Source organism: Morone saxatilis, unplaced genomic scaffold (genome assembly GCF_004916995.1).
Source record: "Morone saxatilis isolate NCDOM2014 unplaced genomic scaffold, NCSU_SB_2.0 Contig3, whole genome shotgun sequence".
In the NCBI taxonomy this organism is placed as follows: Eukaryota; Metazoa; Chordata; class Actinopteri; family Moronidae; genus Morone; species Morone saxatilis.
The window spans coordinates 8805395-8829193 of NW_023339873.1; the positions used below are offsets into that span (position 1 = coordinate 8805395).

Genomic DNA, 23799 nt, shown 5'->3' on the forward strand with positions numbered 1-23799 from the left:
CTGCATGGTTGGTTTGCGTAATTTATGATATGGTGATATTTGTATTTCCTGTGTAGCTAAGATGTGCCATTAACGTGTAATGGTGATGATTTTCTCAACAGGCAGGCTACATTCACATTCACCGGTTGGTGTTTTTCGTTGTCACCAGAGAACATTAGATTAGAGGTTTATATGAATTGTTGCAAATTCTTTATTCTACATTGTTACAGGGTATTAATATTATTTTTAAACAGTTACAAAAGAAAACAGAAATAATCCCTTATTACATTGTCTTTCCAAGCATTTAACATTGCACAAAATGGCCACAACATTACTTAGATTCATATTTACATCTACCAAGAGTGTACTGTTGTTACATCCAGACAGAGTACCTTTAATTCAAGTACTTAAATTGAGTTTAAGGCAAGCGTTGTGTATTTTACTCCTCTACCAAACTACTGAACTTTGATAATTTTATTCTAATTGAACATATTATAGCAGTAATAAGTTAATGTGCAGTCAGTAAATTCAGTCTTTACTTTACCACGTTTGAATTGTAGTGGTTGGTTTGTCTCATTATATGAGTTGATAGACCAGCTACAACATTTAAATATGCCTACAGGTTCACTTCAGTAAGGTTTGAATGCAGGACTTATAAAGGAGTGTCATTCAGTTGTCTTACTTATTATAATTGTCTTACTCTTACTTATTGCTTTCCTGGTGTAGACTGATGTATCTTTTGCACCTCTGCATCCAGTAATATTTTCTGTGATTCAAGGACAATAATCTTATAAAATCTTATACGAAAAATGTCCTTTTTATCACCACAAACAATATTGTTTCTACAATCACTTTAAATATTACAAAGTTGCTTTGTAGTTCTTGGTTATGAAATTTTTCTTGAATTGTCCATTGCAAAAATACAGTAAGAAGGACTTTAAAACACAGTGCCCTTCATCTCCACCGTAGACATCATCAGCCTCTTGCTTCTCTTGGCTCTGCAGGAGAGGAGGAGCCAGGTGACACCCCAGCCAATCAGAAGCCCCGTTACGGCCAGCACAGCAGCGAGCCATACTGGAACATTATCGGCACAATTAGAGGTGAGAGGCAGAGCTGTGCTGTGTGTTGTGGGTGCTGTGGTGGTGGTCGAACTGGGTAGGCTGTTCACCTTTGTGAAGATGTAAGGATGCTCCTGGAACACACAAGAGTGAAGGTCTTTTTATTCAGTCACATCCACTTTTATGTACCATTCATGACATTATGCATAAATTGTACAGATAAATCCCAACTTGGTCAGCAGTGGAGCGTGAGAAGTGCTTATGTGGCAGCTTTCTTACCTCAGTTGGGCACTTGATGTTATTTCTGGCATTTGTGAAATTGTTGTATGTCTGCTTTTTACCCACTGGCTCCAACTAGAGATAAAACAGAGAAAATCTTTTGCTCAGCCCATGACTAAACTGCAGTGAAATGTGGTCATTTAGAAAGACTTATCCAAAACCCTTCCCCTGTCAAACATAGTTAGGCTTTTACTTCTCTCCTTGCCAGGCTCACCATGTTATTCCAAAGAGCTGCCGCCATGTCAGCATGTCCCCGTTCACTGAAGTGGAAACAGTCCTCAGAGAAGTAGGTGGTGTCAGGTCTGCTGTCCTGAAGAAGAGATAAAACAACATAAGTGTTTGTTGGAATTATGTACTTTGAGAGGAAGGGCTTGTTACTGTCTTAAAACTAATATTTGTTTGTAGAGTGCAGTGGAGGTTCGGGGGCTACACGGAGGGCTTACTGTATTCAAAGGAACAACAGTGTTCTTAAAAAAGGGCTGCACAACCACAGCAAAGTCCTCTCTGTCATCATAGCGGCCTCCATACACCAATCTTTCTGTCTCAAGCTGAAAGAAAGATCACAAATTATCATTGAAAAATACAGAATCTATGAAAATGCATCTTCACATTCAACATATTCACTTCAAAACTTGAACAACTAGACACATGGCGTCTCCTACGATACTGAAATGTCCATTCTCAATCTGTGTGCACTGGAGGTTTCAAGTTTCAACATCAAACTATTGTATGTTGCATATTGGACCCTGATTGGCTCCACACTAGTCGTGATGTTACAAAAAATCCTGCTTGTATGTACACGTCTTAAACTGAGATTTAAGGTGAGCACACAGAAGCTTTCCCCTTCTTCATCAGATGAATGTGAAAAGTGTCAAACTCTGCACATACATCATTCTGCACAGTGAAGGTCAAACATCCAAGTCAAATAATATGCTAAACCCATTTTTGAGCGGAGAGGGACTTTAGCTGCATGTTAGTCACACATGTTCTAACCTGAAGTTCCCGATTGATCCGTTTGACTTCAGACAGCTCTAGGGAATCCTCTCCTGCTAACAAGAAGCACGGGCAGACATACCTGAAGATCAAAGGGGGAAATAATCAGCTGAATTGGGGAAATTCCTGATCATCACTGACTGATAAACAACACTATCTTTGGCATACAAAATTGGATTTGTCACTGACTCAGGATGAGGGATCCTCTAATAAACTCCAACTCCAAACTATTACATATTTCTTTGCTGCATTATTAGATATACAGGAGCAATCTGCCTCAGACTCAGTGGTCTTGACTCATGTTGGATTGATTTGGCATGAGCGGATCGATGAGCGTACTTTTGTAACACACTGCACCCAAGACTATCCCTTTTGATCCTGCGAAGGCCTTCAATTTCCAGAATGTCCAAGACGTTGACAATTGTCCTGGGAACCTACGGCCAGAAAACATGACAGAATGACCTTTATGCACTGCAGAGTAATATTCAGAATTTAATATCTTTCCAATGATGATTTATGGGAAGCAAGAAGGGCAGAAGAGAAGAAAACTGTACGTTTTAGCCATTTTTCAGTCCATTATGTTATCTTTTCAGTAGATAACATAATTTTACCTCTTTGTAAAGCATGTCCAAGCTTGTCATCATATGATGGCTGTAGTTCTGAGGTGACAAAGTGGCCTGTAGTTTTGAGATCAAAAGAATAACAGGATTAGACACGATGTACGATTATTAATTTATAGTGAACACATTTTCATTACCAGCTGTTCTCTGTTTTGGCCAGAGAAAAGCAGAATCATTAAACCACATTTCAGGGAAACTTGCCAGGTTTGTAGCTGAAAAGCACATACCAACTGAAAGAGCTGATGCCATGCAACATGCATGAGCGTACGAGCAACAACTAACCCTAAGCTGTCACTACCACAGTCTCAGAGCTCATCTTAAATTGATGCTGTGCTTTGATATTCTGCTTCAAAGCACAAACATTAAAAGAGAGACCACCCTGTCAGTGGAGCGCGAGGAGAGTAATGGAGACAGAAAGAGGGAAATGGAGGCAAAATAAGAAGGAGAAGGAGAGAGAGAGAGACAGAGACAGGATGAAGAGAGTCTGGGTTGACCTCTGTTGTTTATGCCTCTTAGAGAACAAGGCCTGTCACTGTGCCTCGTGTGCTTGTTTAATGCAGACAGAGGCTGAGATAGAGGAGAGAGGGGGGTTGTTTTGTGTTGGAGGGGTGAAGTGACAGAATGTGCTCATTGAAAAGAAACCATGTCTGCTCTCATCTTACTCTGACACAATAAAACAATTAGGGGAGGGCTGTTCACAAAGCTTGATTATTCTGCCCCGGTGCGCAGTCCCATTTGGAGAGTGATATCGTGACACGGCTCTATACACAGGGCATCACACAACACTACAGGATGTTTAACCACTATGCTATGGCAGGGGACTGTATTTTCCGAGGGGAGGGCTTTGAAAATGTCCTTCACCGAATGGATCATCCTTCATTTCCTTTGACAACTTCTTAAAGCAACTCACACGGTCATTGCAGTACTGACACAGGTCATTGCCTCCAATGAAGAGGGTCACCAGCTTCCAGTCATTCTCAAAATCCACCGTCTATATCAGTTAAAAGGATGGAGAAAAAATCAGAAGGGGGGAAAAAATAGAGTGATGGAACAAGGATGATATTTTTGCTCATTAAAATAGTATAATTTGTGCATCAGTGCATCTATTAGTATACTGTAGAATCATGTATTAAACTCACAGAATCATTTTTCATGGCATCAATCAGGCGTCTGACTTGTCCTGGGATTCCTCTGTATAAAAAAAAGATATTCATGAGTGCAACAAAATTATTAAACACAGCACAAAATACATGAAAGTGAACCATATGAACCTGATAACAGATCAAAGAAATGTTAAAACTCACGATATTTTAGCTCCTGATACAGCCACATTGAAGCCAGTCTGCCTTTTCCCTTGTCCCTTTGACACTCCTTTGATTTCAGGATTGAACTTCTTGAGGATATCTGATGTAAAAATGTAGGGAAATTACTACACAAGAGACAAAATACTAGTTTTGTTATGGTCCAGCTCTGCCATCTAGTGGTGATAGTGTGTATGACTTGTAAAGAAAGCTATAGGAAAGATGAAGGGACTTACTAGGTAATGTTGTGACAGTCTCAAGAGTTTTGTCTCCTCCGATGCTTGTTAATGAAAATAAACAAATAATAAATAAAATCATCACAATGCAATATACATGAATGTGTTATGTATATAGTGTGCAGTTTCTCACCTCCATGATACCCCTCTGTACTCAGTTCTTAGCTGCAGCAGGTTCTTTGCCTTCGCACCAAAGCCAGCCTATATGGAGAAAAATATGATTATACTATTCAATCATTTCCCGTTTCTCTCTCTGACCCATTAAATTGACAATGCTCTCTCAGCTTGCACATTACCATGATTTATAGGTATCTAGAGAAAAGGTAGAGAGTAACACAGTCAACCACCAGTAGCTCCATAATTTAATTATTTAACTTAGCATTATTCAAACCCACAAAACTTCCCAAAGGTACAAAATATGACAAACTGGACTTTTCAAGTAATTAATTCCATCTTTCAATATTATTATTGCATCATTTGTCACGCAACTTATGAAGCATGAACAATAAAACAAGGAAAAATAAGTTTATCAGACTAAGAGATACAATCAAAAGCTCTGGGGGGAAAGTAGGTGGTAGAAGGTAGAAGGTGGGCTATGAGGTAAAATCATTGAATCGAACTATTTAGAGGAATATTTGGTTACACTATGACAATCTAATAGACTATGCACCCAGCAGTTTATTACATTAACCTTTACAAAATCCAAACCTACCGTTATAGAGTCTCCCAGAGCAGCCACTACTTTGATGTCTGCTGGTCGTAACCTGTGAGCTAACAAAAGATCAACATGAGCACATTTTACATCTAATCTTTTTATTTCCCTTTACGTTCTACCTAAGTAACAACTTAAATGCTTACCTGATGTGGGCACAGAGTTAGATGGAGCTGTGTTAACACAGGAAAAGTCACTTCCCCAATTCTAAAGAATGACAGAAATGTATTTTAGGTATTTATAGCTCTAATGTATTGCTTGAAATCATGCATAAATATCAACTTGTCATTCTAAAGTTGTGCATAAAAGACAGAAACTGTGACCTACTGTAGGAGGAGGAAGAGTGGGGGGAGGGCCTGGAAAGGTGTAGTTGCTGTTGACAGCAGTCCTAAAAAATGGGTTGCTCTAATAAAGAAACAACCAAGAACACATTAATACACAAAAATGACATATAAAACATATAATATATAGTTCTTGATAAAGTGTGATTCATAGTTACCTCAGTGGGACACTTGAGATCAATGCCAGCTGAGAAGTCTTGTGTAAACGTCTTGTTCCCCACTGGCTCTAACTAAGACATTATGAAAGTTTTTGGCTCATTATAAGAGAAACACAGACCACATGTGCCAAAATATAAATGTACGAAAAGTAGTATAATAAAACAAATCCTACCATGTTGTTCCAAAGAGCACGAGCCATGAGGGTGTGAGCTTTCTGGCTGAGATGAAAACAGTCGGGTGAAAAGTATGAGCGATCAGGACGGCCATCCTTTAAAAAAAAAAAGGAATAGGAGGGGAAAGAATAAAAAGAAAAAGAAAAACCACTATAAGGAATATCTAATGTTTTAGGTGTGTCAGCTCTTACCTCTAACATGGGAAGGAAAATCTCCCTGAAGAAGGGCTGCAGTACCACAGTGAAGTTGTCGTGTGTGTCATACCGCCCAGAGTCAATCAGCTCTCTCATAGCATGCTAGATGGACAGACAGCAAAGAGCAGGGAGGAAGTGGTGTAAACAAGTGTTTGACTTCTCAGTGACAGTTCTTTTGAGTCTACAATGTCATGATGAGGATGATGATTTAGCCCTTAAAACAGAGCATTTTAGGTGTTAAATTAACTTTAATTAATAGTTTCAGATTAGTGAATTTGTTTTTTGTACATAAGAATATGTACAAAAAACTCTTCCTTTGAGCATCCCTTTGTCTCATACCTGATAGGCTCTATTGAAGTAATTGACCCTCTGGAGTTCATTGGACCCCTCTTTAGGCTTCAGTATGCAGGGGCAAACTAGACTAAAACATAAATATAATAACTGTTAAATGATGACTTTATCAGTTTTTTTGCCCGAAGTATTACACAATCAAAGATCACTGACCTGACAAACCAGGTGGGACAGCCAAGAGTTTTATCACTGTGCAGATCACGCAATGGTACAATGTTTAACAGCTCTACCAGATTGACAATGGCACGAGGCACCTGGACACAAAACAACAACAGTTTAAATCTGTAATTTGGATTATGACTTTGAATTTGCACAGTGAGGTTGTATGTTTGTGCAAGAAGATGAAAACATACTTCACTATGGAGGATGTCCAGAGCTTGGCGGATACGACCAACCACATTGCTAGGTGAGAAAAAGATCTGCGGAAAAAAATTAAAAGATTCTCACTAGTAAACAAGACCCAAAGCATGAAATGGAACCTGTGTGTAGATAAATGTGAAACAAATTATAGCTCAAACAATAAGTCAGTTAATTCATTAGCTGTTTAAGAGGAAATAGGCCTATTTAACGACTACTTAGCTAATAATTATTATTATAATAACATTTTTTTGAAAGCATAAATGTAACTTTTGCCTCAAGGAAATTCTGGGCATTTTTCACTATTTTATGACATTTTACAAAACAATAAATTAGCTAGATTGAGAAAATAATTTGTAGATTAATTAATAAAGATCATTATTATTGCTTGCAGTTGTAAAACAAATTACTTATGATGTTTTGGATGATCATGGCTTTAATATGATAATATTGTTTGAAATGTCAACAAATCCTAAATCTATATTTTTTGCCCTTCGATATCATTTTAGACAGTTAAATAATCATATACGAATAAGTAAAACATAAATAATAAAGTAAGTACAGTAAGTAAAATATGAAATTATTGCATAATCTATAAAAAAAGTCAAGAGTGCTTACACTGTCTGTGCAGAAGTCACATATGTCATTGCCACCAATAAACATGGTGATCACTTTCCAGTCATTGTGGAAATCAATGCGCTGTAAAAGAGATAAGAGGTAAATGTTCTGTTAATTTGGTAATTGTAAACATAAAACTGAGACAAAGGTTACATGAGAGTATATCTGTGTGTGTTCCTATTGTAGTTCACCACTGCCGTACCGGATCAGTTTTTATTTTGTCCACTAGGACGCGCACCTGTTGCACCATATCACTGAAAATAGAAACAAGAGTTGATGGTGAAATTTTAAGAAGTGCACATTCTTTGTTCTATTGCGCCATAAGCTCTGCTAAGGCTGTATGTATTAAAATTAAAAAAGTTAACAACATGACTGACCCACTCTTTGCTCCTGCCACAGCCTGATTCAGGAAGGCTTTAGGATTGTCCTCGTTACCTATTCCCTCTGAGAAGCCGGTCAGGGATGGGTTAAATTCCCTCAGGATGTCTGCAAAGCACACACACAGGAGATGGAGATTCAGTTGATACAGAGGATTGTGTAGATTATGTATTTGTGTCATGTTGTTTTTTATTTCTAACAAACAGCAAAACATATAACTTTTTTTGTTTTTGGTTGAAAGCTATGGAAAAAGATATGTCCTATGTCCAGACCACAACATTCAGTTGTGCACAAACTTAGGTTTTTGCTTTTTGTCAAACCAGTAGAATAAAAACTAATAATTAAAATCTTCTTAGTTTATTTTATTACTTATTGTATTTCTGTGTTATCTGATCAAACAGTTAACATCTCCTGATGATGTGTTGCCTTAATATTGATTACTGAAATTATTCTAAAGTATTTTGTTGTTTCAGCTCACTATCTGACATCAGGTCTACTGGACAGCGAAAGCTATAATGGTGGTGATAAGACACCAAAATCATAGATGTTATAAGCATTTTTCCGTCATTTAATTTTAGGTAATGCTATAATAAAAAAATCATACTTGGCAGAGTGGTCACAGTGGTAATGTTTTCATCACCGCCAATGCTAAAAAATTAAAGAAGCAGCTTGTTAGTTTTAAATGCAGCACACATAATCACCCAAAATGTTGAAGTATTTTCCCACACTATAATGTGTACTTTAGCTTATCTTACCTCCATGAGAGTCCTCTGTACTCATTAATCACTAACAGAAGGTTGTTTGCCTGTGCGCCCACACCATTGGCTGCCTGCAGAAAACATCAGATGTAAGATAGTAAGACCATGTGGAACCAGAGGAAATATTTATTCAACCAGAAGCTTATACTGTACAGTTGTCATTTCTTAGTATTAAAGTTAAGATTTGATCACGATTTTCTGGGGTGGTATGTTTGCATTTCAGCACACATACAGTGAAACACAAAAGCTCTGTGTCTTTACATCTGTTGTCCTGTATTATATATGTAAATCTGGTCTTAATCTTAATCTAATATTTATGCCTATTGGAATAAGTACGTTTTTAGATATGAATTTAGACTATGGAAGTATATGGCAAAAAAGTACAAGGGTTACACTCACTGTCAGAGAGTCGCCTACTGCTGCCACCACCTTGATATCTCCAGGTTTGAGTTCATGGACTACACACAGAATAAAGTGGTTAAGCTTGGTTGTATTGAACTACATTTCCCAAAATATATCAGCAGAATAGAGCTAAAACAAACATATTTTACCTGAAGTGGGTGTAGTGGGAGATGGACTGCGGTCCGTGCAAGGTAACTCAGTACCCATAACCTGCAAACACACTCTCAAATAAGTTTAACTGTATGAACTGTTTATTATGTGCTGTAAATTGAGTCGAAAGACTTACGGGATCTGTAAGTGTAGAGGCTTGCCCATCTCTTTTAGTGGGAGAATTTTTCTGTGTCCGTAGGAAAGGTCGTTCCTGGGATTAGAGATAGTAGTGGATTTAAAATCTTGATATCTGGTTAAAACTGAGTTTTTCTTTTTGCCACATTTATGGGTGATTTCTGAATGTACTGAATTATGTGACGGCATGCCTCACCTGGGTAGGGCAAGGAATAGTGATGATGCTGCTGTCCATGACCTCTTCCTGACCTGTCAATGGCTGAAGCTGGAGGAGGAAAAGTCATGATTGGTTAAGATTTTAGGTTCAAGTGGGGCCATTCTGTGCCGTCGGTGACCACACAGTGTCAAACAGTACTGGTTACATAATTCTTCTATCGGCATATAGATCTAGAAGGAACAAAGATGGAGAAAGTGATAGTGTAGGATAATTGTGAGTTCATCTTTTAGTACTTCTCTAATCTTATCTCTGGTCAGAATAATAAACGTTGACTGTAATCATTGTTCCATCTTACTTTTGATCTGAGGGATTATCGTGACTCTATATTGGTTCATTTTACGACTGAGACACAAGGTCGATTTCAGGGTCAGAACAGCATATAGATATAGTGTTAAAGGTTTTCAGACAGCCTGTATTCATACAGTACGCAGGGCATTTAATTATTATTTGGGACTTTCATTCATAAGAACTTACCAGGTTTGTCCATATCTGAACAGCTAATTGGTTTGGGTCAGACCTTGTGTCTTCCTACAAAGAAACACACAATATATGCTAGTTACACATTAACCATTTTAAGGTTCTTTCATGCATTGTTACGGGAAGTGTTAGTTACACTATTGTGCTGGAATTAGCGTTTCTTTTCTTACAGAGCCTGAGATTTGTTCAAGAATAACTGGGGCAGACTGCAGCACGGCAGCGAAATCTTCCCTTTTGTTGTGCCACTTTCCATTTTCCAAGACATGACTTAGAAAGTCCTGAAAACAAGACAAATAGATTTTTGTCAAGTAAGTCTCCACATTTAATTTAACTAAGCATTAGAGCAACAAGCACACAAATATAATTTATTTACGTGTATTTTACCTGGAGTGTTTTCAGAAGGGTTGCTTTATGTAGACGGTGATTGATGCTTTCATCTCTCATACACTCACACCTGCTACAAAATAAAAATTCAAGCACATCACTGACAGCAAAATTTCTATCATGTCAGAATAAATGCAGTTATTTGCTAACTTTTTAATCTCTAAAATTCAAAACACTCACTTGTCCTGCTGATGATGCGTGCCCCAGACCACAACATGAACTAAAGTACGATGCAACTGTAAACATACACCAAGCATATTAGTTTTTTTCCATTCTAACTGTTCATGGCAAAATTGTAATTAACAAAAAGCACAATACCCTTTTCTGCAACAGCTGCAGAGCTGCTTCCACTTCCTGCACAACAGCTTTAACATCTGCAGCAACCTGAAGCACAAAAAAACGGTTACACACTCTTAACATCCTTTACTAACCATTTGCTAACATAATGCTATATCAAATGTGATTTATTTGTAGTAAGGAATCATACATCTGGTGAACAGGCACACATGGAGTCTGCCGGGACAAACAGCAGCACAAACTTCCAGTCTGTCACCTGCAAAGATAGAAGAAAGAGCAAACTCCTTCACTGTGCAATCAGGGCAAAATCTCCGGAAAATGTAGTACATACTTTTAAGGGTCAGGAAGCCTACATCCTATCCCAGCTGTTTAGTCAAACTCCCATTCACATTAAAATTAATTTCAGAGCCAAAGCCAAAAATCTGCCTCCCAGCACCCCAAAAACTCACTCATCTACACATTCTGTCACATCTACCTTAGATGGAGGAAATACAGGTTGTAGACTTAACGTGTATAATTGTTAACTTTGGTTTTTAGTTTTGATGAGAGTTGCTTGTCATCCCAAATATTGACAGAGATGTCCTCGGGGAAGGGATAGTGCATGTGAATCCTTAAATTATTTGATATTCAGTCAAAGCATCATGGTAAATATTTTGTTCTTGTTTATTTCTTATTATATTCAGTAAAGAACTCTCTTCATCAAAATAATGATGTGTTAAAAGCACATAAAACATTGTTAAAAGAGGGTTAATGTGTACCTGATGTAAAAGGGAGATAGACAGTTCCTCAGCTTGCTCCAGCAAGCTTCTGCAACACAAATACCCACATAAAACACACCTGCAGCAATATCCTTATACAGTATTTATGTGTATGACTGTATATGTATGTGTTGTGTATATACTGTATGTGTGTGTTACCTTGGCTGTAATGAGGTCTGAGCCACATGTTGAGAGATCACTTCGGGGTTGAACATGGACAGGAACTCTGTTAAACACACAAATACACAATTGTGTAATCTACAGTATGTATAATTCCTTACAGTACAGCCAGACAGTAGATTTTGTACATTTTGTGGCAACTGCTATTGTGAAAAAGGAAGCTGGCGAAAGCATCCATTCATGTTGCCAGTTAAGTGAAATGAAGGTCAACAACCTGTGTTTATGGTCCTCTCTCTTATCCTTAGAGATAAACGTGACTAAACTGTAAGATTATTGTTCTAAGAGCTTTTCTTCAAAATGTGCTCTGTATCCGGCTTTTCCTGTGAAATGGTCTTGACTATGACCTCTCTGCAAATTGTAAATATGTTCAACTACATGGTTAGATAATCCCAGAATAGTGTGAAATGTGGCTGTTTTTAACTTAAATCCATAAGTGACAGAGCAAGATTATTGTGTGACTACAACAAAATCATCATAGGGGTTACGCCTAAGAACATAATTGGAAAACTAAAATAAAAATCTCAGTTCAACATACTGAAAGCGCTCATACTGATAAAGTGAGAAAACATAAATGTAGGATACAATAAAGTAGGTATTATCTTCAAAACCAACACTAAAATCGATATTTTAGAGGATTATATACTTTTTTCTTTCTACTTGATTGTAGATTGTAGTGTGGGTGAGAGTTTATAGACTTACCAGTTACTCTACTGACCACTCTGGATGCTTCATCCCTAATGATAAGGACAGACACGCAGTTAGAGTGAGTGAGGGTTAAAAAAAAGGTTTTTTAAAGCTTTAAAGCAGCTCAGGAAGCCACTGCACTTCACTGTCACTTTCAACAATTTAAGTATGAATTTACTGAAGTATATGCATTTTATTTTCTACCTGTCTGAGGGTGGGATTCCCAAGACATAAACAGCTGAGATATCATCAGGTCTGAGAGTATGAACTGAGGGAGAGCAAACAGGTGAAAATGTTGAAGTCAGCAATGTCATGATACTATATCATGTCACACAACACAACACATTTTAACCACACAGTAATCACTTGAACTGGTAAACAGATTAATATAATTATTGATGATGATTGCAGAGTGCAGTATACCTGAAGAGGATGAAGACAAGGGGGCAGGTATCGGTGAGCAGAGTATTGGCATGTAGCTTTCTGACTGTAGCAGAGAAAAAACTCAGACTGTTATTGATACAGGATCAGAACAGTATATTAGAGTATATTATTAATACATTATATTTTTTAATGATCATAACTGACATACTGTACCTTCGCTGATTGTTCATGTTTTTGTATGTCAACGTTGACAGCGTCTAAATGTGACATAGTGAACAAAAAGTAACGTTTTTAAGAGTCCAAAATTACCTCAAAGAGGGAAAATCGTTGTTTAAAAATGTTGCTTTTAAAAAAGACATTTTCACCTAAATTACAACAGCTTATTTGCACATAGTAAAGTATCTAGAAAAAGGCAGATTTGCTTTGTTAAATCAGGACATTTTCCATAGAGATTTTGTTTTTATGTTTCTTAGAATTTACTTTACTTGACAGGCCAGTACTCACTGCATTACTTTTACTTATTACTTGTGTCATATGTGTAATAAACTGCAGTGCAATAAACTTTTGCAACTTTTTGTATTTGCATCCTAAACTCCTTTGTGCACAGTGGAAATATATGGCTAACAGAGATATTGTAAACTTTCTTTAACATGCGTACATAAGCAATAAATAAAGAACAAAGCAACATATATCTTGGGTCATATAGTTCTAGAGAAGGTTCACACTATCTTATACACAAAGTAGTTTGTAGATAAGACCTACGTTCATCCACACTATGAAAAATGCATGCACAATGCATCAACCTACAGTGTGCACATGACCACAACTAATATTCTAAAAAAGCGGGATAAAAACTGGCTATTCAGTTCATTCAATTCATTTATTCTGATCTCATCACATGACCGTATCACCTTGCACTTAAAGGTTGGTGACTGCAACAAATAATTCAGTGTACAACTGAAAAAAAATGTCTCATACTATACCTGTAAACTGAGTGCAGGATCCAACAAGGGCTGCCAGAATCAGGAGTGCAGATCTAGCCATGATGGAAGATACTGAGCGCCTTCTACACTGAGGGGTTTGTGTAATGCCCTCCTTCTTTTTTCCCCTCAGCCTCAGCAAAAGAATGACTGTAAGCTTTCAGTGACTGTAAAAGTACACTGTACCTATAAAGGGGGTGGTGAAGGAAAAGAGTTCCCAGGAAGGACAAAGTTTTAGAAAGTGATCATCCCTGCGACTTATTTCACTAGCACTCTTTTATTCTCAGCCGTATCTTCCTCTTATCAGTTTATCTGGATAACAATCAACCAAACTTCAAGTCATACCTCCTCCTCTACACATTCGTCTGTTAATGTGTCTGTGTCACCTGCAGTTTTCCTCGTGAAATCTAAAGGATATCCTTATGTATGGCAATAGACCTAACTGCCACATAATTGAAGGTCAGTGAGATGTTAAGTTACATTTATGACTCTAGTCAGGACACTTTATAAAACATGAATAAATATTTATGTTCTACATTAAATGGAGGAAAAAAGACACAATCCTTTATAAACCACTCCACTTTTATATGTTGACAGCCAGACAGTAACACTCATATCCTAAATAAAAATATGATCAAGCACCAATGTTTATTATTTATTTAGCGTTTTTGTTTTCAGTTTGTCTTTGGTATGATTAGGAAAACGCATTTTAGACAATTTTGGTCTCATAAATATCTCCTAAAGAGGTAAGACTGAGCTCCTCATTTCAAGGAACAGGACACTGTTTGTAGACACAGTGATAGTAACCATAGTGAATTTCCAGGGAAATGAATACATTTCTGGTTAATAAACTCATTTGTGTGTAAAAGCTAAAAAACCCCAATAAATCTTGTGCCTCTTACTCAAAGTTTAAATATTTACTCTCTAGCCTATAGAGAGGGTTTCCCATGTCAACGTGCATCCTTAATAGTATTGACAGAACTATACAGAACACTAGATTAAAGTGTTAGAGTGTAGTTTCATTTTTATATGTTGCTCTAACTTTTACATTCATAAGTAATTCATTTGTAAACTGTGACGATAAATGCTGTTTCATATATTTCATCAGGGTTGTTAACAACATGTTAACAACCAGCAATTTAGGTTCAGTTTTGGAGATGAGATGAGATATGATTAGACTGCTAAGTACTTAATGAGTTTGTCCTTAGATTGGCTTTGCAAATACCATGATCTCTGGAGTCAAGACAGGGCAATTATAGTTATCTTGATGCTGTAGCAGCAGAAAATGTTTGTGGTTTACAGTGTTATGGTATATTATAAATAAAAGTATGCATCATGATTGGTTGGTTTGTCATGGATTTGTCATCCATCTACATATCCCTGCGCTCAAACATGCAGCTTCTCATATTCTGTATCCAACTAGGAACTGTTACATCATAGACTGTATATAAAAATGTATGTTCATACTTTACATATAGTCAGCGTGCTACATTTACCACCTCTATTGTTTTTCTGTTTTTGTCCATCGCTACAGTAAATGCCTGGCTGGTTGGTCAGTTGGTAAATGTCTGTGTGTATCTGGATTTCTCGCAGCAATCTTCATTTGTCTTTTTCCAACAGCCTTTGCACGTGTTTCCTCAGAGGATCCACTCCATCCTGTACACTCCTTTTTCACAGCAGACTTTGTCACTGTGGCAGAAGCACAGGTGTTACTTATTGCATTAATGATGGCTCTGTTTTATCACAGTAAGACATGACAGTGAGAGGCAGCATACACAACACCAGGACCCTGACACTAAAACGGCTAAATGGATTTTCGTCATTGTTCCTCTTTTTAATACACATGCTACAAAATCCCCATTCCTGCATTTGTGGCTTTTTTGCTCATGCTGTTCAGGGCTTTAATCTTTCTACAGCTGAACTGACTCTTACGGCCTGCACCCACCTGTATGTGTAGGAGACCCTCTACTTATTTTTCTTCCACCATCCACTCAGACGTATCCATGTTGTTTGAGGGTGACAGTAGGCTGTAGTTGGATGGCATTATTCTCATGATAGATGACAGTAATTGGTTCAATGTGCTCAAATGATTCCATTTCTTGGCATTCGGTCAAGTGCTGCTGAATCTACAATCTTAAATATTACAGGCTACCTATAAAGTTGAATGTGACAGGAAAAGCATTTGGTAGATATTTTGTCAAAACAATTTAACATCCAATGCACTTCTGACAATTTAATCTCATATTGCTGCCAAAACAGGAACGTGATTAATGCAAAATCCTAAATATAAAAACATCTACACTATTTAAAACACAGACTGGTGCTACCTGCAGGCAGTACAATTTTGACAATCTTTTCGGTATTTCCATTTTCTGCTACTTTTTACTTTTTACTCCACTAATTCGGAGGCAAATATTATACTTTTTGCTCTACTACATTAATTTAATAACTTCAGTAACTAGTTACTTTCCAGATTCAGATTAATAATACAAAATGTAATCAACAAATACATAAATATTATTATTATATCATTAAGACTTCCCTGATTCTTAGGGGGAATGTACAAGATACCAAGTAGTATTATTTTTCATATAAAAAGTAATATAAAGTAAAATGTATATATAAATACATTAAAATTACCCCCACATTAACCAGCTGCAATATGAAAGTGGTGTATCCAATAATATACGTTATTCTGAAATGGGCAACAAAATTAGTACTTTTACTATTGGCATGTTTTGTTGCTAAAATTGTTGTACTTTTATTAAAGTAAAGTTCAAATGCATAACTGTCTACTGCACTACTATTATTAGTTTTACCATTACTATCACCAATACCACATAGATTAAAATTGGCTGCTATTTATTTATTTACTGTTTTTTTTACTGACTGTTCACTGTTACTGCTGTAAATTTTAGTTTTTAATTTTTAATTTTTCTGCTGCCATTTCCATCTGCCTTTTTGCACTACCCTAAGTATTGTATATTTTATATTATTGTATATTTTTATATTTTATTGTCTGTTGTGTAATTGAATGTTTAAATTTAAATTTTAGTATTAGGAAATGTCTGTTCTTATCTGTTGTGCCTGTGCACTTTTTTGTATGTCTGGTGCATGTGAAGAATTGACAATAAAGCTGACTTTGACTTTGACTTGTAACAGAGTATTTCTACACTGTGATATTACTACTTTTACTCAAGTAACAGAAGTGAGTACATCTCCCACCACTGCGCGCAGGGTAAAAAGATACTCTTATGGTATATATATATATTTGTACTGATGCTCACTGTGAAGGTTTTTATTTATTTTACCCGCTCTGCTGACACCTAGTGGAGCACCGCCGGGCCAATACGTCATGACCGGATGTTGATACTAGCTGTGAGCACAGCGCAGACAGGAACAGCTGAAAAAGAACAACAAAGCTACGACGACGACGGCACAAACGACAGATGTGCGTCTAAAATACACCTTCGATATCGGTGACATCATCCCTGCCGGGGACCTTTCTTGCCACTGAAACAGATTTGAGAAGGTAGGACGCCGTCGTTTTGAGCTAAACAGAAATATACGGTTTGTTGTTACTCCGCTTGTTCCTAGCGTGATGTCGTTATCGCTGTTAGCTGGACGGCTAACGCAACGTTAGCTTCTTTGGACTCGGTTAATGAGTACGACAGCGCACAGACAAAATGTCCACAATCACGGTGGGAGGCAGCAAACGTGTTCCCCTTTTATCAGCCAGTCAAAACTATTTGCTTTTTAAAGAGAGGTTGTGTTTTATTCTTCTTCATAATGGCTTTTATTTCCAGCACCATTTAGAGCTCAGCTGCCGTCTGAAGTCAACATCATGAAGCCAGTGAGGAACAAAACAGTACTTGTTAAAGGTTGAAATCACTAACATGCTAAGGGAGCTAACTTACTACGGCAAGGGGAGGTAACAAGAACACTCAGTATACAGTTTTAGCTCATGTTTGTTTTTCTTTTCCTTCAAGACAAGTCAAATTTTACTTTTATAGCCCAAAATCACAAATCTTAGTTAACGCCTTTACAATCTGTACAACATTCAACACCCCCTGTCCTTAGACCCTCAATGTAAACCAAACCACAAAACATGTTAGCAGGGAAGAAATGGAAGAAACCTCAGGAAGATGAATGGATCCCTCTGTTATGTGTACAGAAAACAAAGTCACATTGTATTCAAATTCTGATGATACAGTTTCTGATAGATATATATATATATACGGATTATATGTTCCTTGTTTAATCAAAAGTTTCCTTATGTTGCTTTTTGTTTATTAAAGAAAAATCCTGCGGCTTGGCATTCGGTATACATGTGTAATGCTGCTGCATTATAAAGACGACCTTTGCCTGAATTTTTGCTGCATTTATCACCAACATAATTCTAGGTAAAAGGAAATTGAGGACACATGTTTCACACAGGATAAGTCAATTGCAAAAGAGGAACCGTGCCTTAAAGCCAGCACCAGCAATGACCTAAAGACATGATACTTGCACAACAACACCACAACGAATAATCTCAAAGGTGACTGTTAAATTACATTTCCACCTTTTAACCGTGTCAACCCACATATTATTAACTTCTCTAATTTGGTATTTAAGGGATATTGTTGGACTGTATCAAAGTACATGTTATTTTATATTTTGATATAGCTAATTATCACAATATAGTAGGCTACTTTTCATGGAAACTAATTCTAAAAAATGTTAATTTAAATAATAAATACTAATAAATATCCAGACCAGAATGTCTGTTTTGGCTAATCCAGGTAATTAAATACTTGACAAATCAGTACTTCTTCACATTGTTGCAGATACGCATCAAATTCCAAAATCTAGAAATATTTCACCTCTCTTTCAGAAGGCATCTACATTTCTGACTGATTGGTTATTGATTCTCAGGCATTTACCCTCTGTAGGGTCATTTAGGGCCGAACATTACACATTGATTTGGTCGAATCTGTAGCACACTTGCCGAATGAAATTGAATTCTTCACACCCCATCAGTACACACACAGGAAATGCAGTTAAGCCCATAGACTGTCTAGTTAAAAATACATGGTGGTACATCACAAGATGCATTTGCGTCTGTGCATGATTTACACAAATGATGCATATGTTGGCACTCTGTTTCTCTATTTATCCCTGCAAAGGCACAAATAAAAGCATCACTAACTTGTTGGAAAACAATCGTGAGATGGAAAAAAGAGAAGGTGCGAGAAAAGAGAGCTTGAGTTGAGGCACAAAAGAGAAACCAAAAAAACTACACTCGTTCCTTATTTCATTGTGGTTACTTGAAGCAAGCCCAGTTGCCTTTGACCTAGCACTTCTAGATATATACCATAGCCCAGATGACTGAGAATGTTCACAGACATAATGTGACCACCACAGAGCGGGTCTGCTTATTGATTTACAACATTGCCCATAATGGCCTCACACACCCAGTTATGTTAAAGGAGTAGCTACCATGTTATGAACAGTACAGCAAAACCTCTTAGCGTTCTCGAACTCATGTTGTCCTGCAGTATACATTGTCACTTTGGCCAGCCCTAGAGTATTGTATTGTAAGGTGTTACTGCCTTAGTCTGGGTATAGTTAAGTCCTATTTTCATTGAACTTTCTAACAATAAATAGTTTGCTCTTCTTTTTTTCTCCTATTTTAGTTGTAGTTCAGTCACTCCCAGAGACTTGGCGATGGGACGCATCTTCTTGGACCACATTGGCGGAACGCGCCTCTTCTCCTGTGCCAACTGTGACACCATCCTGACCAACAGGTCTGAGCTGATCTCGACACGTTTCACAGGAGCCACAGGCAGAGCTTTCCTCTTCAACAAGGTACACAGACATTTGTGATAACGGCCTATGAAATGTAATCAAGGAGGGTACACATATTCATGATCTAGCTCCCTGCTTAAGAATGTGTGTGAATGCCTGTGTCTCAACCCCACAGGTGGTGAACCTCCAGTATAGCGAGGTGCAGGACAGAGTGATGCTTACCGGCAGACACATGGTGAGGGATGTCAGCTGCAAGAACTGCAACAGCAAGCTGGGTTGGATCTACGAGTTTGCTACTGAGGACAGTCAGCGGTACAAGGAGGGACGTGTCATACTGGAGAGGGCGCTCGTCAGAGAGAGTGAGGGCTTTGAGGAGCACGTCCCCTCAGACAACTCATGAGCCCCTAACCTTGGATTAACTCCTCTCCCTCTCCTTTATCCCCTTGCCTCAGCGCTGCACACCGCCACCTGCAGACTTAGTGGTCAGTGAAGTTCTGGCTTCACTCCCCACGCCCCTTTCCCTGTCTCTGGCCTATGACCTTAGACCTCTGCTGATTAGAAGATTGGTTTGCTGGCTCTATTCTTGCTGAATAGGCATCCCCAAAATACTTCCTGATTTATGTGTCACAGGGCACCACCCCAAAACAGCTGGGGACACAGATAGGGAGTTGTAACTTCACTTGTTTAAGTATTTGTGCACGGTCACACAGAATTTTCACCATCTACGCACAAGGCATGCTCCACACTTTTCCTTATGGTATTTAAACATTAATGCATGATAATAGACATCGTCAGTCATTTAAAAAAAAAAAAAAACAATCACCCGGTTGTTTTGTTTATGTAGGTAACTCGAGTAGATCTGAGTATGTTCATCATCCAGACATGGGCAAAGCAAACAGCCCACTCTACACAGCAGTGTTAAATGAACCATTGCTTTAATGGGGCTTGTGCTTCTGTGTTGTCAACTTTGTCTCAGTGTATTTGTCACTGGTGAGCACTGAATGCAGTTAAGACCTCAATAGTTAGTAGTTAATTCTATATCGGTTACCTTTTGTTAGCGGTATTGTGATAAATGTAATAGTGTTTAAAATCTTTTTCTCATTCAAATGATACCGTAAACACCGCACAGATTGATGTCATATTTAAATATTCGTTGTTGTGTTTGACGATGAGTTTTATTTCGATCTTGCACACATGATGTGCATTTATTTTGATTGGCATGACTTTCTTGAAAGGTACACAAAGTCTCCCATTCTTGCAGTTCACAGTGTGGAAGTGATCTCCTGTACAGTAGAAAATCATACACTTGATCCTACAATTTAATTCAGTTCTACCACTCTCCATTTGTTAGCATGGATTCTGTGCCTGTGTGATGTGCCGTGTGAAGAGCAACGTGTCACTTTGGTGACTTATGAGGAGCATGTACCTTCCAGCCATGTGTCTCGAGTATGACGGTGGAGGAATGTGTCTGAGACGTGATGGAGACATTCTCTGGCTGCCTTCTGGCTTAAGGACAGGATTATGAGAGGATGGGTCATGCAAGCGTTCGAAAGTAGCCAACTCTGGGAGACAATGGGAGACAAGCATACAGACAGCCTCTTAAAAAATTAACCAACAGCAGACATTCTCTTACCAGCTAATACATTACAATGTTGACACTGAAAAAATATGTTTAAATTGAGTTTGACTGTATTCCATTTGTTTAAACACAGTCGACTGCAGATGCCGTCTCCTACTTTCGGGATAGTGACCCAACCTCTTTTTATAATCCTCGGCTTAGGGCATATTTGGTCATAAGATGACTTGTTTCTTACAACACAAAGCCAAACAAGCTTTAATGGAGTATGAGTCTTTAAAGTTGAGCTTTTGTCCTCTGACTATGCCAGAGCCTCCATTTTATATTGTCAGTGTCCTGTGAAGATTTCAACCAAAATGTCAAATCTCAATCTCCATGACATTTGAGTTTATTTTTGGAGTGGGTTATAGCACGGCATCATGGCCCTGGTGTAATATTGTGCCATTTCAGAGTGTGCCTGCCTGCAGGCGTACCGGAGTGGTCCAGCCTTCACTAGTGACATTGTTAATATTTTTGCTTGCCTTTACAAGGTCATGCAAGAAAGTGCAAGTTACCATTTCAACAACAACAAAAAAATCACTATAAATGGCTTCTACAGGACAATGACATATCCCTAAATCAGTGCAGTGTACAGTCAATGGCCATGACAAAATATTGTTATTCTGTTGTTCACTTTTACCATTTTATTGATAGGCCTTTGTTTTTATTTGATTTACTCTATATGATTATTATTTTATTGACTGATACATTTATCTTATTGTATATTTTTTTTTGATTGGAGGTTTGGAAAAAGTTTTCTTGTATGGCTATAGCAAGGTTTTCTCTGATGTGATTTCTAAATAAACATGTAGTCTTGCTGGGTAAAATGTCTTTGTCTCATTTGTGCATGTTTTGTAGCTTAGAACATTTCTTTTATCAGCAAGTGCAACAGAGTCAGAAATTATCAATTGCATGTGTTTGATCAATATAAATACTAAATATAACTGTAGTCTATTGGAGAGGAAAGGTGTTTGAATACTGGGCTTATATGCTGCCAAATTCTATTTTTCTTCTCTCCTCCTTTCCCCCTCTTGCTAAAGATGTTTGTATTTTAGGTTTCAACCTGGTGCTTAAGAAAAATTTGTTATTACACACGTGGATTTACAAACTTAAGTGTTTTGATAATGTCATGTTGACTTGACTTCATATCCCTAAAGGGATCTGGGAGAAGGGAGGGCATTTTTGAGTAAAACTAAATCTTTAGACCTCTAGGTGGCAGCAGGATACTAAGACAGGATGATCTCTGAAGATCTTTTCCCTTGGATGCATGATGCTGAGTCCCTTGCCTGCCTCTGACGTTAGCCTGCTTGGCATGGTGTGTAGAGCTTCACTGCAGTCTGGAAATACATGTCGCTGACTCTCTGAAGCAGAAACATGAATTAAGTCTCCTGAATTATGTGCAGTTAAATTTATGCCCAATGCAGGCAAATATAGAAGTTTTTCTTAGAAATTTGGTGAAAGAAACGAGAAAAGAATATGCATCCAAACTTCCATTTCCATTTTAATCCTACTTATGCGGTACTCACTGTGAATCACCGACGATGAAGAGGTTTGACTGCATTGGATTTATAAATAGACAGTGACGATTCACTCCTAATCCACCCACTAATATTGCAGTGCTGCCGTAGAGTTATTTATAGCTCTGATCCTGTTGGATGGTTTCTTTGTTAGTGTCTCGGTGTCACAGTGGTGGAATCAACAACAGATCTGATTTTCTGCACTCACTCCTGGAGGCACTAAACTGAGCTCACACAAACATTAATTAAAGGTTGTTGAACATGACAAACTGTTCTGGTCACAGTATTTTTTTTATGCACTGCAGTTGCTTTTTTTTCGTTTTTTTTTTTTTTTTTTGAGGAATCTAGAGCATTAATGGATCTAGAAGATTGATGTTTTTATTACCATACCTAGAGCCATTTAAATGCCAGACATGACTCGAGGCAAAAAGGAGGCTCTCCACAGAGCTCACTGGCCTGCTTCATAATTCATCGTAGTTTGACTTTGTCCCTGTGTAACCTCAGGATTATCTGCTGTCTTTATTGAAAAAGCCATCGCGGCCAGATAAGGATAATTACATTGCCTTGTTGATCCTATTAGTCTACATGCAATTGGATAGACATGGCACAAATCTAAATCTGACATAGTCTTTACGTGTGGGAGAGCTATTTTCCATTACCTCTCACTTCCGCAGGGCTCTCGGGCAGGACTTGGGATATTGAGATTCCCTAAAGACTTTAACCTCAAGCCCTCATGAGAGTTTAAGGGATCGTATGCATCTGCTCTGTTACTAAGAAGTGAGGCAATCTTTCAGGGCCAGATCTAGTAACAGTAAGAAAGACGCACTAGTGAAGAGATGCTCTCATGTGTCTCATATAGGACGATGTCTTCGGCATCATCCATCTCCTTTCCACTCACTGTCAGACCTATCAGAGCAAATTTGAAAAGGGAGGCAGGACAGACCAAAAAAGGAACCAGGAGCATAATTGCACCCTTAATTGGCCCATGATTCATTGTCCCTGGACAGCTATTTTAGTTTATCCTCGCCTTTTGTCTGTCTTTGATTCCACAGGATGTCAGCATAACCCCCCCCCCCATCCTCTCTGGAGAGCAGATATAGAATATAGAAATAAACTTATCCCTTCACACACACACACAAAGGAGTGACATCATTCTGTCAGCAGGAGAAAATAGCATGCTTTCCATTGACATCACTCTACATCCCGTTGCTAGGAGACAGGGGAGTCAACATTAGTTACTATGGCGACTGCACTTCACCTTCAAAGCTCCTGACCTTTTTGGTTGTCTATGGTAGACTAGAATGTGTGTGAGTGTGTGTGTG

General features: G+C 38.0%; 2 protein-coding genes across 2 annotated transcripts; one reads left to right on the plus strand and one right to left on the minus strand.

Annotated features, from left to right (window-relative positions):
- Positions 1 to 199: 199 nt before the first annotated feature.
- Positions 200 to 13755, minus strand: plb1 (phospholipase B1). The gene is made up of 43 exons (XM_035673425.1): positions 13559 to 13755; positions 12789 to 12832; positions 12615 to 12678; positions 12396 to 12459; positions 12207 to 12241; positions 11487 to 11553; positions 11328 to 11376; positions 10760 to 10825; positions 10591 to 10656; positions 10453 to 10508; positions 10273 to 10345; positions 10059 to 10166; positions 9886 to 9939; positions 9391 to 9459; positions 9196 to 9270; positions 9059 to 9119; positions 8907 to 8965; positions 8505 to 8578; positions 8354 to 8397; positions 7749 to 7857; positions 7574 to 7625; positions 7372 to 7452; positions 6750 to 6815; positions 6550 to 6650; positions 6385 to 6466; positions 6043 to 6147; positions 5851 to 5946; positions 5678 to 5749; positions 5506 to 5583; positions 5325 to 5385; positions 5179 to 5237; positions 4600 to 4667; positions 4467 to 4510; positions 4234 to 4333; positions 4069 to 4120; positions 3840 to 3920; positions 2921 to 2986; positions 2649 to 2743; positions 2310 to 2391; positions 1760 to 1864; positions 1531 to 1626; positions 1317 to 1391; positions 200 to 1171 (listed from the first exon to the last, which is right to left on the minus strand). Exons 1-43 carry the CDS (start codon positions 13617 to 13619, stop codon positions 917 to 919), a joined length of 3270 nt encoding a protein of 1089 aa, XP_035529318.1. The 5' UTR covers positions 13620 to 13755; the 3' UTR covers positions 200 to 916.
- A 3161-nt stretch (positions 13756 to 16916) lies between these two features.
- Positions 16917 to 21787, plus strand: LOC118337150 (protein yippee-like 5). Its single transcript, XM_035674043.1, has 3 exons — positions 16917 to 17087; positions 19234 to 19405; positions 19521 to 21787. The coding sequence occupies exons 2-3, from the start codon at positions 19265 to 19267 to the stop codon at positions 19743 to 19745; spliced, it is 366 nt and encodes a 121-aa protein (XP_035529936.1). The 5' UTR covers positions 16917 to 17087; positions 19234 to 19264; the 3' UTR covers positions 19746 to 21787.
- Positions 21788 to 23799: the final 2012 nt, after the last annotated feature.